At 41.3% G+C, this 18,442-nt stretch overlaps 1 protein-coding gene across 7 annotated transcripts in view; it reads right to left on the reverse strand.

The window, feature by feature from the left end:
- The window catches only part of fryb (furry homolog b (Drosophila)), a 53,866-nt gene that overhangs the window by 20,358 nt on the left and 15,066 nt on the right, over positions 1 to 18,442 (reverse strand). For 5 of the 7 annotated variants that reach the window (XM_084940426.1, XM_084940423.1, XM_084940422.1 and 2 more), the window contains exons 2-24: positions 12,191 to 12,384; positions 10,877 to 10,930; positions 10,614 to 10,753; positions 10,139 to 10,229; positions 9,841 to 9,920; positions 9,631 to 9,711; positions 8,036 to 8,204; positions 7,616 to 7,708; positions 7,292 to 7,390; positions 5,856 to 5,957; positions 5,306 to 5,409; positions 4,945 to 5,053; positions 4,051 to 4,137; positions 3,368 to 3,539; positions 3,139 to 3,271; positions 2,935 to 3,042; positions 2,416 to 2,542; positions 2,005 to 2,118; positions 1,629 to 1,793; positions 1,281 to 1,367; positions 916 to 1,175; positions 603 to 792; positions 279 to 403 (exon numbers count right to left, since the gene is read on the reverse strand). In XM_084940426.1, coding sequence (XP_084796552.1) covers positions 279 to 403; positions 603 to 792; positions 916 to 1,175; positions 1,281 to 1,367; positions 1,629 to 1,793; positions 2,005 to 2,118; positions 2,416 to 2,542; positions 2,935 to 3,042; positions 3,139 to 3,271; positions 3,368 to 3,539; positions 4,051 to 4,137; positions 4,945 to 5,053; positions 5,306 to 5,409; positions 5,856 to 5,957; positions 7,292 to 7,390; positions 7,616 to 7,708; positions 8,036 to 8,204; positions 9,631 to 9,711; positions 9,841 to 9,920; positions 10,139 to 10,229; positions 10,614 to 10,753; positions 10,877 to 10,930; positions 12,191 to 12,310 — 2,810 coding nt within the window. In that variant the 5' untranslated portion in view covers positions 12,311 to 12,384. Of the gene's footprint in view, positions 1 to 278; positions 404 to 602; positions 793 to 915; positions 1,176 to 1,280; positions 1,368 to 1,628; positions 1,794 to 2,004; positions 2,119 to 2,415; positions 2,543 to 2,934; positions 3,043 to 3,138; positions 3,272 to 3,367; positions 3,540 to 4,050; positions 4,138 to 4,944; positions 5,054 to 5,305; positions 5,410 to 5,855; positions 5,958 to 7,291; positions 7,391 to 7,615; positions 7,709 to 8,035; positions 8,205 to 9,630; positions 9,712 to 9,840; positions 9,921 to 10,138; positions 10,230 to 10,613; positions 10,754 to 10,876; positions 10,931 to 12,190; positions 12,385 to 16,601; positions 16,921 to 18,442 lie in introns of those variants that run through there. The other 2 variants (XM_084940427.1, XM_084940428.1) reach the window with 2 other exon arrangements.

The following is an 18,442-nucleotide window of genomic DNA, read 5'->3' on the forward strand; positions in this document are numbered from 1 at the left end:
CTCATTTGCTTCTCTCAGTGTCAGGTATGCAGCTCATAAACAGACAGGTGAGAGTAGGTAAGATAAAAATCACTGAAGAATCGTGTCTTTGTCACGGAAGAGATTCAGATCAAATCTGGCATATCATCTACTTAGAACTGTATTTGTTCTGTCTATTCAGTCTTTTTGAGTTCATTCTCTGCCAAAGGCAAGAATAACATTAGCACTGAAACCAAGGCTAACATCATCAAAGCAGGATTTTTGTTTTATTACTGTTGTGTAGGTTATTGTTCCAGTACCTGAAGACCAGAGCATTTGTGCATCCGAATCCCAGCACTAGGGACTCTGTGATTTCCAGACTCTCAGCTCTCATCAGTGGGACGAGCTGCTTTAAAAGCCAGGCCACAGAGGGCGTGCCTATAACCTATGAAACGTAAATAAATAAGTAAAACACACGCACACAGAGATCAATCTTTACATTTTAAAATATCACACTTTAAGTCCATTTTGCTCTTTGTTTCCAGATCCAATCATTTAAGCTTTTCATTAGTTGGAAATCAATAAATAATAGTGCACATTTCTAAACTCTACATCTCTGCTATCAACTGAAGGCAAATGCGCACCTTGTTGTCGTAGGTGACGCTGCCATCAGGTGTGGTTGCAGTGATCTCAGGTGTAGACGCTCTGAGATGGCCAGGTGACATGATGCTTGGCTTAGCCACTCCGAGACAGAGGATTAGGTAATTGCGCCACAGTGAGATGTAGCTGTCGCTGGCGCCCGCCGTGCTCGTCTTCTTAGCGTTCACTGGGCTGCTGCATGAAGACAGGTGAAAATGCATTAGTTTAATCTTTCATACACAAGTTGCTATCATTGCATGTCATTTTATTTAGAGTTAAATCCTTAAAGTGTAATGTAATAAACGTGAGTTCATGTACTTGGGATCAACCAGAGGCAGCAGCAGCTGCAGCCGTGTGAAAACGTAGGGCCAGGCGTATCCTAGAGCAATGGGGCAGTGCTTAGGCAGATGCTCTTGCCGCAAAAAGATGTGCAAACAGAGCACCCATGGGTCCTTCACACACTGGGCAAAAATCCAGACATGGCTGGGGCTCTTTACGTCGTACGAACTGCTCACCAGTCGAGCCGTCCACTCCACTAGCCACTGGAGGTCAACGTGGTGGCTGAGAGGCAAGGTGGACTGAGACAGGCAACAGGAGCAAATAAGTCATTTGTAAAATCACTTATCACATCGATACACTTTTGTTACTGATCACTCTCACATTCTAAGCACAAATATACATACTGAGTCAGAAACAGCCACGTGAACAAAGCTGTCCATTACAGCAGGGCTCAGCTGGTCCATGACCTCTATCATGGGTTTGTCATCGTCCTTTAGGGAAAGACATTTATAGAATCAGCTATTTTTATAACAGCGTCACACAATGCATGTCTAATCACAGCAAGTCAGATGGCTCTCCTTCCATCCTATTTCCATACCCTTTCTCCCTCTTTAATCACAGTTTGTCACAAGATTGCTGTTGCATTTGTTACCGAACTGTTTTTGTATTTTTCTTCACTGCTTTGTTACCGTCTATAAAGTGAGACAAGCTGGTGAGCTGGTAGGAGAAGATGTGAGTTTTCTGTGCTTTACCTCAGCATGTCCCAGTGCCGTGAAGAGACAGCGTATTTCTCTTAACACGCCGACTGCCAGCTTCCTTGTGCTGATCTGACACGAACAGAGGAGCAGCAGAGCAAGGCCCTCCACCGCATGGAGTACTGAACAATGAGGGCTTCGCTCTGGCAGTCTAGGGCTGGCCTGATGGAAAGTTAGGAGGGTTAGTAAAAAGTAATTAAGCATGCATTTACAGACCGACAAACCCAGAAGACCTCAACAACCTTTCAAGCTCAGTGGCTTCTCTAAATGTTTTTAATATAATTTTAAATACACTGAACATCATGTCTCCTAAAGGAAAGGAAATAGTTGGCTTAAGTGTGACTGTCATAATGATAAAGTACTCTATACAAACCTCAACTCCCCCTCGCATCTTCCCCTGGAGCTGCAGAGCTAACCTCCACTGTGTGAGCAGCTGGAGAAGAAGCTTGACGGATGCATCCTGCAGACACTGATGGGTGTCTTGGACCTGGAAGTATTTAGCATACGACACTCCTGTTGTGAAGTGAACCCCCTTCGGTCATAACTGGCAACAATGTTTTATGGCTAACACTTTGAAATTATGAATAAGCATATAATAAAGAGGTCCTATTGTAAGAAGCTACTATGATGGTTCTAAATGTTCACCTTTCAGTTTAAGGACCACATCACTCTGTGAGAATCTAAATTAGTTCTGGGGAAATGTTTCTAATATGTCACTATGTAGGTAGTATGATTTTAACACTTTAGAAGAGCAGCATGAAAACATCCGAAGGTTGTGCTATACCTCACGTAAAAGGAAATGCGTGTAACCAAAAAGGACGTCTTCCCTCCAGTCTGAGAAATCAAGTAACAGGCTCTGCAGGGAATTCTGGGAAATAAGACGAAGCTCATCGTCCATGTGCACTGTGAGTCTGAGGGACAGACAGACAAAAAATAAGCATGATTTGTGTTACAAAGCTTATATTTCACCAAAATTAAACTAAAATTGCAACTGAGTGAAAAGAAATTTGAATCAAAAAAAGGATAAAACAATAATAAAAATATAAGGAAGCAGGAAATCTGGTTAGTTTTTGTGTATTGTTTGCATTGAATGCCTGTTCTGAAATTCCTACGTTTCCCCTGAAAATATGCAACCACATTAAAACAAAAAAGGCTTACAGTAACACAGAAACTAATAAAAACTAAACTGAAACCAAGAACTTGTACTGATATAGTTTGACTTATAATTTAATGTATTCTATTCTTTTAATGATTCAGTTTTTTATTGTATTTGTGAGGAACTTGAGCTAGAACTGTAACTTACCTTGATAGCAAGTCTATGAGCTCAGGCTTGGACATGCCATCAGGAAGGATACGAGGAATGGCAGCCACACATGTCCTGAACAGGTCGATTTTAGGCTTCCTTTCACCACTAAAGATGGAAAATGGAGGAGTACATTGGACACTTATTTTCGATCATGTTTGCAAAATTTCAAACGGAATGAAACTCCACTTTGCAGTTACATACGTGATCATATCCTCTGGCTCTTTGTTGAGCATCTGGACGCTTGTGAGCATCATGCAACGACCCACCTCCTTGTCCAAGTGCCTCAGGATGTTGTCCAGAGCTTTTCGCACCTGGGAGTAGTACAAGGACATGCCTGTGGGGGACCAGCCAGAAACAGAGACGATGAAGGGGGAGACATTCAAATTACAGCAGCCTCCAGACACCCACACACACAAACACACACACAGACCTATTAGCTTGGCTTCCTCTTCAGTGAGTGTCTTGCTGAGATATGTTTTTTTCTTCTTCAGAGAGTTTCCAGAGGGCAGAGTGGCTCCTGTGTTGGGCATAGGAGGCTCTCCATCCTTCTGTTGGAGAGCATCTGCTATCACCAGGAACGCCCGCAGACCAATGTTCATACGCTGGAAGACAGATACAGCGCCAGTTTTTATGCCAGTTTTTATGCCAGTTTTTCAAGAGCAATGGAAGATTTAAAGCAGAATTCAATGTAAATGTAGATCAACATTATTACATTGTTTCCCAGTAAGACACAGATCCTGCAGTGAATGTAGCTGAGCGGGATCTATTTATATAACTGCTGATATACTGTCAAAAAGCCTCACCGTGACTGTAAACATCCTTAAACTGTGCAAAGCATACTGCACTGTCAGATTACACCAATCGATAGTTTAGCACATAATATCCAACACAGGATATGCTCACTGCCAAGTCCATCTCTCCTAACTATTATTAGGTAGAGTGAATATCCTCCGTTTCAGGCTAATTACGTTGAAGCTTCCAGCAGACCACATACTGTTCTTTACATTCCTTTGATAGAAATCAAAAGTTGGAATGCTTAGATCTATAAAATATCCCGGGGAGATCCACTGTTGATCTTTGTGCAACTGAATGCCTGTGTCCGCTCCTTTTTACCTCTGGGTTGAGACTGAAGGCTTTGGCAGGCTTCCCAACACTCAGCAGGTCAAATATGATCTCCTTCATAGCAAAATCGAGTCTCTCCTGAAGAAAGGACAAACGTGCTGGAGTTACAGGATTTTAGAGGCAACATGGTGTGAGGCAGCAGGTGTATCTGCTGTCAGCAGTGGGACATTTTAATAAAAACTATTTATAAAAAAATCAAAGAAAAAAAACAAACAAAACAGGACACTGAAGGTCTTATTTATACTTCATGTCATGTAGCAACTGGGGTTTCACACAGTTGCTACATGACAGCAGCAAATGCAAGAGCAAAGAGTGCGCTGCACTTAAACAGCATTAGAGCAGGTTTCAAAACCCTCTGCTGCTAATTCAGACATCAGATATAATGTAATCAATTTTGATAATGGATTCTAGTGAAATGTAAAAAAAACATCTCATGTCCTACATTGTTGCTCAGCCTCTACTTTTCATTACTGTTTAGCTTTTGAGTAGTTACTGGAACCGTGCCAGCTCAGAATTTTGGATTAATCATTGCATTGGTCTGTTTTTAGTAACAGTACAGAAAAAAACACTATGCTATGCACACAAATGTGACTTTATTTCTCTGAGCAAGAACAACACTTTATGTGGTTTGGTCACTCATACCATTTATCAAGGTATTCATTTTTTACAGATAATGAAGGTTATAATCTTGGTTGTTTCTGTGTTTTATTCTTGTAATCTTTGACTGTATTTAACTGGTGTATGGATTTTTATGTGTGTGTGCTATTAATTTATGCAACTTATGAGCGTACCACTTTTCTTCTTGTCCCCGGACACTCTTGAAAAAGAGATTTTTAATCTTAAGAGTTTATTTTTTTCATTGTTAAATAATAATAATAATAATACCTGGGCAATAAACTGGATAATCTTGACAAAAATATTCAGAGGCATGTCTCTGGGCACGACGCTACGACTCCCTTTGGGGAAGAGAGTGGTGGTGATGGACGTCAGGCGACTGAGGGACAAAGAGATGTAAATAATCTTAGTATTGTAATTCCTGATGCATTTGACTATATTTACAACTGTACCATGTTTAAGGGAAATTCCACTAAATAACTTAATCATACAAGTTACGGCACAATTAAAAAAAAAAGAAGAAGAAGATTATTTCCGGAAAGATAGCTAATGATTGCTTAACATGATGATACCGAGCTTCCGATTACATCTTACATGCTATTTTATAGAAAAGTAACAGATGTAGCATTACCTTTGTGTAGCAGTGTTGCTTTCACACTTTATCCGGATCATGTACACCCACAGCAGGCGGTAGAGTGATTCCAGAGCCACTCGTGCCATCTTGGGGTCTTTATTCTGCATTCACACGCATGCAGACAAAAAACAATTAGACTTAAAACAGGTAGAGTTTGTTACACATTGGTAACAGGAATGTTTTCTCTCAAAACAAACCCTAAGGGGCATTTCTTTCTGTTATTGTACAGGCACAGTATAAATTGTTGCTGTGTGCCCAACATACACTGGATTCTAAAGATTTAAAGTGTAATCATAAACTTTACGAGGCTTTATGAGCCCCGGTCAGTCAGTTTCTAAGCTGCAGTGCTTCACTTGAAGCAATAAACACTGACGGGTGATTTTAAAGCTGAAGGGCTAGTGGGTAGAGCAAATATTTTGTAGTGTTTTGTGCAGGTACAGTTCACTTTTCACACATAATTGATTTTTATGAGTATACTGTTTTGGGAAACAAACAGCCCTTTCTACAGTAATTTGTGCATTTGCATCGTACAGACGAAGCAGCTGACCTTGAGGTTCGAGAGGCAGTTGTTGAGAAAAATGTGCCAGCGGCTGAGGAAGAACTGCTTCTGACTGACACACAACAGGCAGGTCACCAGAGGATACAGGGCCTGGTGCAGGGAGGGAAGACAGATGGGAGAAAATTAAATGAGGTGCATGACAAATTTGGGAGGGATGAACCGACCTGTCAGCCAAACATTGATGTTGATAAACAGCACTTCTCTGATTGGTTACAATTTTACTCTGGATGAAAGCTCAAAGGTAGTGCGATAATGGCACATCAATGCAAATTTCATTACTCATCCTTTCTCCCCAACTAGTGAAACAGAGACAGTCTGACTAGCTGCAAACTTTAACCCAGGTACTGACATCGATCTTTGTCCTTTTAAAACAAAAATGTATATACATGAAATCGCATGAAGAAAATCAAACCATCAACAGTGTGAGTTTTTAGAAGTGACTCATATTTACGGATTTTTAACAGAAATTTCATGTCCAGCAGGCTCAGACCTGACGTCTCCTCTGTACAGTCATTCTTAAAGGTTATGTAAGTCAGAATGCAGATCATTCTTTAAAACAAATTCTTTGCTAATGATCAGCGCGGGTCGAGAGAGGCGTCGCGACTGGTTTTGGAAACTCTAACCTTGAGAAGCGCACCTGTCACTCCTTATCAAAGTGAGCACTCTTTATCTGATTCTCGCCCATTTCTTTCTTTCACTCAGACACCCAGAATGCAAATGAATAACAATTATGGAAAAGCACCACATTGCTATCATTCCTGTCATGTTTGTCAATTATGATCTCCCTGACATGGCAGATGACTGCTTGTTAGTGTGCGTGCCTCTGTGTTATTCACTTGGAAAAAGTGAAACCCCCCCCAAACAATAACTTTTGTTTGCAGAGAGGTGTGTCAGGTCTTGGCTGCATATGGGTGGCTTGGAGTATGCAGAGAATCTGCAAAAATAATGCAGCACAGTGGCCTGATGGCATGTCTTGTTATCAAATGTGCCCGTCAAATAACCGCAGGACACATCCCAAAGGTGGGGCTACATCTTAGAGAATGTACCACCTCAGCGAGCGTTGTCGTGCATCTAAGAAATTTCTGAGAAGTTGTGTCTATATTTTAAGGAAGTTGTAGCACTGAAAATCACATACAGTTCAGTAACCTTGTAATCAAAGCCTAGCCTTAGTGCACTGTTTTAATGAGTCAGATGAACTGCTGATTTCCCTGCCTACCTCCATGCTGTAGGCAAACACTGCCCATATGGCGCAGCTTCAAAAAATAGCCAGTGCGCTGTACACTACACTCGTATCTCGTTCCCACGAAGAGATAAAAGCCCACATGTTGGGAGAGTTACAGTAAGTGCTTTCACCAACTGCTAGTAATGGAGAGGAAATGAAGAGAGATTACCAGTGGTGAAACCGAATACGGGGAAAAAGTTACCAGAGAGTGTTTCTTCCTAGAGGACAGGTCCAGTGTGGTGTCGTACAAACTTTCGACAAAATTTCGTAGACACGGCACGTTCACCTCATTCTTCACGGTCTGGAGGAGGAGAGATAATGCAGAAGTTATGTCGATATACATTGGATTTCATTTTCCCCCCACCAGAACAATTTCTGTTAACCTGATCGAGACAAACGGAGCATTATATACTGATGATCCTAAGACATCAGACTTATCATACAAATGGAGAGCAGTAATTTCAATCTGGGCCTGTCCTAATGTCTACTCTTTTTTGTTCTGAGGAGTAAGATTAAACGCACTTACAGCAGCTACAGGTACGAGTATTTCCACAAAGAGTCCAGCTAATGAGTGCTTAATGTCTTTATCTTTCACTTCCAGGAAATACTGTGCACACTCCTGCAGACAGAGAGAAGGAAAGAAAGAAAGAGAGTCAGAGAAAATGATAAAAAAAAAAAAAAAAAATCTCTGTATATGTCCATTGCTTTGTTTTGCAATGGATCATGGGAATTCATGCAACTACGGCTCACATCAGAGGCGTGAAAAACAAGGCAATTAACCCAGATTACTTTGTAGAACTTGGTTAGAAAGCCATATGATGACACTTAAGAGCTTCCAGGTACAAATATTCCAACCAAAAAAACAAAAAATCTACATCATTCCTTTAAGCTTCCTAAATACAGCCCACTTTGGCAAGGAAGCTATTACAGTAGTAGCTCAGTCTACCTGCATGAACTGGAAGGAAGCTTCAAAGTCTTCCACTGGGTACATTTTGATGCGGAAAAACTTGAGTCCCATAATGAGGCTGATGGTGGACTGGATGACGTACGGGCTCTGCTCTTTCTGCCTCAGCTCCTTGAGCTCGGAGATGAACTTCTTCCTCACTGCTGGGAACCTGCCGAGGAAATGGTGAACAGATGTGAGCAATTCTCGTGAGTTTTAGTAAATACCATTATATCTATGTCTAAGTAGGGGGGGTTACATTTGAAGAATAACTAAAACAAAACATCAAGAGTCTTCTAATCTCTGTTTATTTGCATAGATTGACATTTAGTCTGCCCCCCCCCCTTTTAAAAACACATGCACATGGGTATATGCTTTTTTTGCATATGTACCAACCAGCCAGATATATTCTACCAACAGTACAACAGTGCTCTACAAGCCTATATTTAGAAAGGCGCTGGAGGGGCAATGTGCAGGGAATATGTATATGTGTGTGATTTTTGCACATGGTCTAGCATGTTACTGCAGCAGTTTAGTAAGTGAAATAGTTATTAGCCTTGTTCTACGTGCAGAGAGTTTAAATAAAGCACATATAAACACTGTTATCATTAACTAAACTGAAAAGAGTGTGTACTCAAATTTGTCATAGTCCTGTGTGTGCAGAATGCAGTGCAAATAAATAACATAGAAAGGTGATTCAGAATGCTACTTGATTAGTGTAAAAACACAAGACAGTTTTTCTCCCTTTGCTCAATTAGATCTCATACTTGGTCGATAACTTTGTTCCATTAAGTATGTGGATTTTTGGGGTTATTATCTTTGTGTGTGTGTGTGTGTTTGTGTGTGACAGTTTGTGAGCTGCCATGTGTAACTGTATTACATAGTAATAACTCAGTAAAATTTGATTTTTTATTTCTTTTTTTATCCTTCATCGCACATGACATTACGTGACACAGTTGGAGGACCCTTATCATTACCCTTATGCACACAAACACACATAGACGAACACAGCTATTACCACACTATGTTCTTCACTTGTGCTGAAGTCGGAGAGACGACATTTGTAATCTCTGATTTCACTGAAAATTGGGTCAAAAAGAGGGCAGATAGCAACTGTTGCCACATATTAAATTTTTAACCCAGACAAACAGGCCCACAGCTGTAACACGACCTGGATTCTACTTCAAATTAAAGACAAAAAATACTTTTTTTTTCTCTCGGTTGTATTTCTACTCTATGACCACACATCATTAGTCAGCAGTTTTTAAAGACTGACGAGACAAGCTGGACTTTTTTTTATTGTGAGTTCCACAACCCCACTCACTGTAGACATCTGGGAAAACAATAACACTGTGAAGTATTAAGATTTCTCGTACCCACTTCAGCTGTTACATTTTGAAAACACTGGCCTCAATATCATGTACTCGCTTTCAGTTTTCATTGAGCTTTGGCTCTGTACATGTTGGGTCTTCAGGGAGATTTATTTCTGAATAAAAAAGTACTGGCAACAGGTACAATTACATGAGAGACACAAGCATTTATCGCGCGCAGCTACACAAATATGCATACAGTGTAAGCAGTAATTAATTCAACAATACCTCGACTGAGCAACGACTCCCACTACTTCAGCATAGAGGTCAGCTACTATGTGCATGTTGCCTGTGTTAGGCCCCAGATACCTAAAAATTAAACATTAACATGAATATTATCAATCAAGTGCACTAGTTAGTTTTTACAAATTTGAAAACTAAAATGCATTTAATGCATTCTATTGTATCAATATAATTTTTATAGGTCGTCTGTCTTACCCTTCCTTGTATTTGAAGTGCTTGAAGGCCAGGTTAACGACTTCTTGGATGAGTCCATCCAAAAGAGGATGGAGGGGGATCTGCAGTAAAATGTAATTTTATTACATTTACTTTGTCACTTAAACACATACGAGCTATTCTGGAAGGACAATAATAATATGCATTATTATCAGTGCTTCTCCTTTAAACATTTAAAAGACATTATGCCAAACAGATCAGACTGCAAAATGTGCCCCACCTGCTTTAAACATTTAAAAGACATTATGCCAAACAGATCAGACTGCAAAATGTGCCCCACCTGCTTTAAAACTTCAATAAGCACCAGTGAAAAGATGAAATCTATCGCCAGATCCCTCCGCTCCAATAAGTAGTCCTTCTGTTGCTCATCACTGAGAAAGACAGACATAAGACGATATTAGTACACTTACAATAACAGTGTCTGTTCTGTTAGGCCCAGGTGCACAGAGCTGTGAAGGTCATTTTTGACTGCGCTATGTAATGCCTTAATGTTGCCGGGTCTTCAAAGTTGTCATATTTTGGTTCCTACCTCAAATTCTATGTCTATGTTATATTAATGAGTAAGCGCGACATTCACACCTATGTTTGGACAATGACTGACCATCACTCTAATGATCCTCATCTAAATTTCAGGCTGGTTTGGGAATATTTGAGCCTACATTGCTTGAAATAAATCATTTTAAAGGAAGGTATTTCACGATCCAGTTCATGTGTTCATGTGCACAAACAGCTCCAATATTTTAATCTTCTCTCACTTTTTTGACTTGGTGTTGGCCCGGGGTCGATATTCATGGGATTCGTCCTCCAGGCCATTTTGCCTCTTGTACCAGTCGAACAGAGTCTTCAGGATGGATGGCAGGCAGTACTCAGCAAGAGAACTCATAGAGTTAATCAGCTGGACAGATGACAGGAAGAAGAGACGGAGCCAAGAGACAAAGAGAAAGGATGGCAAAAACGTTAGTCCTGTTCAAAATATGTGACAGTGTATATAGTACGTGTCCACATGAGACACACACACCTGGTCAAACTGTGGGTCTTCTCCTCTCTGCAGAGATTTGTTTAGTGGCTTCTCCTGCCAGATAAGAACAGACAAAGGTGGAAAACACTCATGTTAGTCTACTAGCATTAGTAAATATTTTGCTTTGAAATTCAAGGAAAAGAAATTCAGTTCAGTTTCCTGACAGAACAAAATGGTCATTGTGTCCAAAAAGAGAGCGCGTGAGACTCATAAATCACTAGGTCAGAAGGTCAAAGCTAATAGTCGCATTTATTAAATGTAACAAAAAGTGAAGAAGTTTACTTTGTCAAATAGACAAAAAAGTGAGATGAGAGGTTCAATATTCTGGCTCAGACATATTAGGGTTACTTTGTTGTTCAAAAAACTGGAAACACAGTGTGTCTCATTGTGAACCATAAACTGAAAATTGTCATATAGAGACAAGCAAAGGTGTAAACATGCACAGTTCAAGTACACTAACAGGTACATCTAAGCCTGTACTATTTAGGACTGCCTGCTTTTTCAAATGATAACAGTACAGAGGAAAAAAACCTTGGGTTAAATGTGTATTTGATCGCTGACTCTGGAGTGTGCGTGGGTTTCCAAGGTAAAATACAATCCACTAAACACAGCGATAAATAGAAGGCATTCCCTGATTTACTGCTTTGTCCATTTATTGTCGTTTTGTTCCATTTGATCGACCTTTGTTGTTATTATTTATTTTATTTTATTTTCAGTTGTTACAGACGGGACAGACATGGCTGGGGGATAGGAAAGGGAGAAAGAAAGATGAAGGAACAGAAAAACAGAGGGGAAGAGGGACAGTGAGAGAGGACACTTAAAAAGAAAAAAAATCTCCCGGATCACCTGTTGAGAGAAAAAAAAAAAAAAGAAAAGAAAAAAGAACAAGCAAAAATCGAGAGCAACATAATAAACACAGCACCATCGCATTAATCTAACAGTGAGTAACAATAAATACTAAATATTGAATGTTGTTGTGCAGCACGCAGGACCGACAGCACACAATGTGCTTTAAGGTAGCAGCCAAGAAAGGTATAGTTTGTGTCTGTGAACACCCGTGTGTACACCTGTGTGCACACCTGTGTGGACCACTGCGCTTCAATTCAAAAGGATTTTCTGGATAGTTAAAAAAGGTTGGAAACTGTGGATTGCATAAAAATGTCGAGCCAATATACACTGTCATCCAAAGTTACGATGACTAACATAATGAAATAAGATGGCCAAAATGCGTGTTTATGATGCTGTAACACAGACAGAAGTGGACTAAGCGTCATGGAGAGAAAAAAAAGAACGAATCGAAGCTCGGTCACTCACCAGTGGTTCAGCCATGATGATACGGATCTTGCGTTCAGAGAGCAAGGTGAAGTTGGCAAATAAGCTTTTTAGGACAAACTCGCCCGGCTTGCTCTCTGGGTCCACGTTGACAGGCGCCATGACGACGGGGCCCTTCCTCTCACCCAAGGGACCGCTGGCTGGTGGGATGGATGGCTTCAGCCCCACTGGAGAAGCTGATGACATATAAGACAGGCCAGTTAGTCTGAAGTACTCTGACTCTGTGGGTCACCCCTGAGTTACAGTAAATACTTCTGTGCCCCCAGCGTGCACACATTTTTATCAGCGTTACTGCTAACTGGAGCATATTTAATGCTAAAGGTTTTTGAACTACAGAGCTCATCATTTTTGGGACTTCAGCCTGTTTTTGCTTTCTGAACCATGACAAACAGCGCTGAATATGCATTAGAAGTTCATATTTGCAATGCTCTCATGGTTGATGATTCTCACTTGTAGAGTCACGAGGAATGGGGTAGTGTAAAAGATCATCTTCTTGAGCATAAATTGTATTCAAACTAATAAAAACCACATCTGTGTGTTCAAATTTCGACTGAGTTATGGCTCGGCGATGGACACCGATTCTGGCAATCCTTACACGATCCTCCCTGCTTTGCATTCACGCAGCTGAGTGCTATCTCCTGTGGTAATAAATCTCATACTCGGATAAATAAACAGAATGAAACATTTGCAGGTTTGATTCCCAGAATATGCCGGAGGAAAAAAAATGTGTTAAGTACTTCCCTCACCCCCCAAACAAAACAAAGCAACAATTACCACAACATTTCCCAGATGTGTCTTGTGTGCTTGCATTAAGAACGATGCCAGATCAAACTGACCTTTCATGACCATGTGACCTGACCTCACTGTAGAGGTGAGATGTAAATACTAACTCATGGACATGACAGGCCCCTTGGCCTGCAAAGCAGTCTATCGGAGTTAAACCTGAGCACTCAGGCTTTGCAAACAGGTGTTCATATGAATGCGCAAGCCTTTACGCTTACCAAGGCCCTTGATGAAGCTGATCACACTAGCCCTGCTCCATTTCGTTGGCACCTCCATGGTGCAGACAGCCTTACAAGGACACAGTGGGTGAAATGGGAAAAAAAAAACGGTGGGATTTTACAGGCTGTGAAATACAGCAGCCATGATTAAAAACAAAAGCAATTCCTTGCAAGAGGTTAAAGTCACAGAGGACGTTTGTCTACTCCACCATTGTCAAAAATGCTACAGAAGTCCCTTTGATGTAAAGCTTTGGCACCAGGTCGGTTTAACCAAAGCTAAAAGTGTAAATCTCCATCCTTACGAAAATGAACGACAGAAAAAGCGAAACACACGAGCCTGAGGTCAAAAAGAAAACTGTCATGACAGCAGCACTACAGTCCAAATCAAACAGGGTGATGAGCTGCAGCCACACACTGGAGGAGCCATAGCCAGAGCAAATCCACCCAAGTGAAGATGCCTCGATGCTTCAGAGCCAAGAGAGCTCCAGTTGAAAGTTGAAGAGCAGGTGCAGAAGTGTCTTCTTAAAATAAAAGTAGAGACAACCAACAACCATTTATTCTGTCATAAGGGCAATCTACCAACAGGGATCAAAAAACCTTTCCAGTGTCCTGCTCCAGGGGAGGTTTGAGTGGATTAGAGGCTGCGTAGGGCCTCGTGCTCGAGAGCTATATGAGCCTACAGGCCAGCTATCAGTTTCTACTTTTGCTTCTGCTCCGCCTCCGACCTGCCAACACTGCTCTGCACAACAATTCCTGTGACCTTGAATTCTTTGAAGCCCTTTGGAAAGAAGTATTGAAATTAAGTGCTTCTTTGAAAATGGTTAAGGGCTGTCCTTAAGTAGCCAATAGCAGTTAAGTAAAGTCTGCTCTTTGTGGAGATCTGACCAGAAGAGTTAGGCTGGAATTTCAACACTGCTCCGAGAGCGAGCCGAGGGGCGGAGGGAGGTGCTATATATAGACTGCTGGCGGTCACTCTCTTACATACCCACCACTCCCACTGACCCCTACTCATACACAATTGCAGACACATGAGCACAAAGACATAATACACAGAAACACACACACTCATACACAATACAATAGAAGGTGGTCTCAAACTGAGATAATCTATTACAACTGCTCAGTGAAACACAGTGTTGTACAAGCTTGTTCTTGATCAAATGAGAGTCGAAAGTCGTGGCGGCCCAGGAAAGCTGCGGTGGAGCACTTCCTGTGATCATCTGTAGACCATTTGCATGACTCAGCAATGAAGGGAGTAATTCAGCAGAATTCTACCATGTCCAGTCAATACAAGTCTGCCTTGGTTTAATTACATTTACAATAAATTCCAAATTTTAATTGAGAAAAATGTATTTAAAAATGTGCGAGCAAGAACGAGACAAAGGAAGAAAGGGACTGAAATGGCAAAGAGGCGAAGAGGAAGAGGAATAAAAAGCAGAATTGACAATAACAACACTGTTTTTCCTTGAGCCACAATTCCACTGAAGGAAATTTCACTGCCGTTTTGATGCTGGATGGAGACAGCAACACATTTTAAAACCCTGACTTGGACTGTGGGTATCAAGTCTTAAAAATAATCAGCAGATTATCTGATAAAAATAGACCAAGTGGAGAGAATTTACATCTGGTGTTTACCTCCAACCATCATGTCATACTAGCAGACAAGCACCCTGGCGGGATGAGTCATGAATAACACGCATTATGAGACAGGGTGACTGCATACACATCTTGATGCATCAACAATGCAGCTGTCACACAGAAATCCTAATATGGACGTTTAAATTAAGGTTAGCATTTAATACCTTTAAGTTTTTCTGGGCTTGTGAAAAGACATCAGTTGTGCACATGCTTGCACAGTCTGAGGGCAGTTTAATATGGACTGTGATGAATCACTTGTAAAAGCACAGACAACAACACAAACACACACTGACTCACCTCACCAAGACCACGAAGAGCTAAACCTGTATGCTGGTAGAGAAGGTACCTGATAGATAAAGGTATTCTGGAGTTTTTATTGTGTTATTCTCGGTCATTTTTGAACTAACCCTTAGTTGTGTAGTTATGAGAGGTTTAAGTTTGAATGAATGTCAACAGCAGTGCAAATCTTAGCCACTGTAATCCAAAATACTGCCATGTTGTGAACATTACAGGTGAAAGGATTTAGAAATGTTTTTAAGGATGTAATTTAAAAAAAGGATTAAAACTAAAGTCAAAGTAGTTGACATTACGCGCATGAATATTTCAAAGCGATAGCAGGAGATGATGAGGTCAGCTATTTGTCTAGTGATCTCACTCCACAGCAACTTAAAAGTTAAAACACCAACCTAAGTTGGAGTTAAAAGCCTGATTCTTGGCTTTTAAGTCTTCTGATTGCTATCGATATCATGACCTTGAGCCAAACAAAACCAACATGTCTGCGTCTGGTCTACAGCTGTGACAAGTGAGGAAACACGTCTGTTTCTGCAGTAATTTCATTTTTTATTACATCACCAATAGCTCAAGGGGAACCATCGACACGGCCCATGAAATTCCTCCTTAACCACTGCACCGACGTAACCCCTGCTGTCAGTAACCTTCAAAGCACACCTGACACATGAGCTGTGTGAAAGGCAAGAAATTCTCATGGAATCTAGAGACTTCTCAAAGAGGCACACATAAACAAACTGAAGACTACCACAAGAAGTGATCAGCCAGTACAGGAAAATCACTGCAGCACAACAACAACAACAACAACAAAGCCTTATTGCTTATCTTTGCATTCTCTACAAGGTAAACTACAGGCTGCACACCGATGAGTCCAAATGGGGCGATAATACAGCGATGTGTTCTGACTACTGTAATGTCTCAGATTCGTAAAGTACAGTATGTCCCAGTGAAAACAGTCGAGAGAGATGCTGCCGGTGACGGACTGCCTCACAGCGACCTACAGTGGCTTTACCTTCTGTTTTGTAAACAGATATTTTAAGTCTTCTGGACCGCACATAATAATATCACATGTAAACAGACAGCTTTGTTTTGTTTTTATTTATTGACAAATTCTGATTGACTTTAGAATTTCTGTACCAGGCTCAAAGTCAAATAGTGACACTTTTTTTTCTGTTAAGTAATGTTTTATATAGAAAACTGCTGAGAAGCCAGATTTACCCTCATTCTCTGGAGCTCTTGCTCAACTACTTGTCTTCCATTATTACGTTACGTAATATTGCCAAATGTTGACAGTGTCGATCACATTGTGTGCCGTCCGTTTGTCCCTGAACTCCAAACGTAAACACAAATAAGCATAGTCTGCACACTGCAGGATCCATTAATGATGAGTTGAGGGCAGACTGTATCACACATTTGTTGGGCACAGCAGCAAGCAACAACAACAGTGATCTGTTAGCTGTACTCACTGCCTCCAAAGGACTTCAGCAGAGACTTGAGGCTGATGTCAAAGAAGCCCGAATCCTGCTGGCTGGTCGCCATGGCTGCAGAGGCTATGTCGCCACGGTGACAGACAGCAGAGGGGGGACAGGACGGCAGGATGAGGCGTTGCAGACGGAGCAAGTAAGAGAAAGAGGAGAGCGCTCCGACAGGAATAAGGCTCGGAGAAAGGGGGAGAAGGATGCAGGTGGGCAGCGAGCGATGCGGATGTTGCGGCTGTCTACTGCTGAGTGTGTGTGTTTGTTTGCGTGTGTGCACGAGGAAGAGTGTGTGTATGCCAGAGAGAAAGAGAAATAGTGTCTCTCAGGCTTGCCTGAGCTCTGTGTTGCTATCTTGCTGGCAAACACCCCCCATCCCCTCTCTGTTTTGCTCTCTCAGGACAGTGATACACAGATGTTGGTAGACGCAAGCAGCCAATCCTCTTAGAGGGAAGACAGAGAAAGAGTGCAGGGGGGGGGGGGCACACGCACACACACACACACCAGCTAGTGCTACATAGAGGGTATGCTGAAAATAGAGGGTGATAAACTGGGAAGGTGAAAACTAGTGAGTGAGTGACAATGAAAAGGCAGTTTTCATACCGCTGTAGCTATAATGGAGCAGACTAACGGCACTAATGTTTCTATTGTTTTCCTGCTCTGTTTCATATTGTGCTGAGTGAGCATGCCGTCAGCCTGCACTGACCAATAAGAGCCAAGAGTAGCAGTGATAGGCAGGCTGAACCAGCAAATTGCCAGAAACAACTGGTCAGTGCAGCACCACCTCAGGTATCACATACAGATTTTAACTGGCTTCTGACTTTGTGTGGTGTAGAGCAGCGGTCCCCAACCCCCGGGCCTCGGACCGGTACTGGTCCGTGAGTCGTTTGGTACCGGGCCACGAGAGATGAGGCTCAGGTCTGAAATGTATGGTTTTCAGGGTTTTTATCGGTTTTCAGCGTTATTTTGTTATTGTTTTTATCGTTAACTCTGTTTTCCTGAGTCTTTTCACCTGTGTTATGAATAAATCTAATTTTTTTTCGGTACCGGTGCTAGTTTTATTTTGTTGTATTTATCCGCGACACCTTAAAGGCCGGTCCATGAAAATATTGTCGGGCATAAACCGGTCCGTGGCGCAAAAAAGGTTGGGGACCGCTGGTGTAGAGCATGCTAGATTTTATATAAATATGGATGGAGATCAGCTGGGGATGAACAAAATCTCCTTCAGAAACTATTAAGTAGCCAGAAGGGGCCAGACAGTCAATATATTAATTCAGCATTCCTACAGAACAGACTGTAAATCATTCCCAACACCAAAAGTCAATAAAAATATTTGAGCAGCTGATTTCTGTACTTAAACCCCCCCCCCCGAACATTTATTATAGCTCTATTATGTAGAAAAAACCCCAATCTTTTTTTCAATCTTTTCACTCAAATATTAAGTTAATTTTGAAAAGGGTTTTAAAAAAATATTCCCATTCTAAAATGTCATGTCACAATCTCATTGGCTTATGGAGTGATGATGTCGCAAGGAATCTTAAGTCCTTTGATGATTGATTTTCCATAAATACAAGTGAAAAGCAGCAATTTTTAGTCAGCTTGTTCGCAGTCTTCAAACGTTCGACCAGATACATTTGGAAATATTTGGAAACCTTTTCAGAGTAACTGTGCACAGATTCCAACATGTATCCAAGAAAATACCAACAAAGAAAAAAGGATTACGCCGCCTCTTCTTCCTGGTGTGGCCAGCCAATTTTCCCAGATGGCGCCTTATTCATTCAAAGGGCATTAGAGGAAAGAAGGAAAGGAGAACTACAACCTACCAAACAAAA

This window comes from Perissodus microlepis, chromosome 10 (genome assembly GCF_051167445.1).
Source record: "Perissodus microlepis isolate ML-2025 ecotype Zambia chromosome 10, ASM5116744v1, whole genome shotgun sequence".
Lineage (NCBI taxonomy): Eukaryota > Metazoa > Chordata > Actinopteri > Cichliformes > Cichlidae > Perissodus > Perissodus microlepis.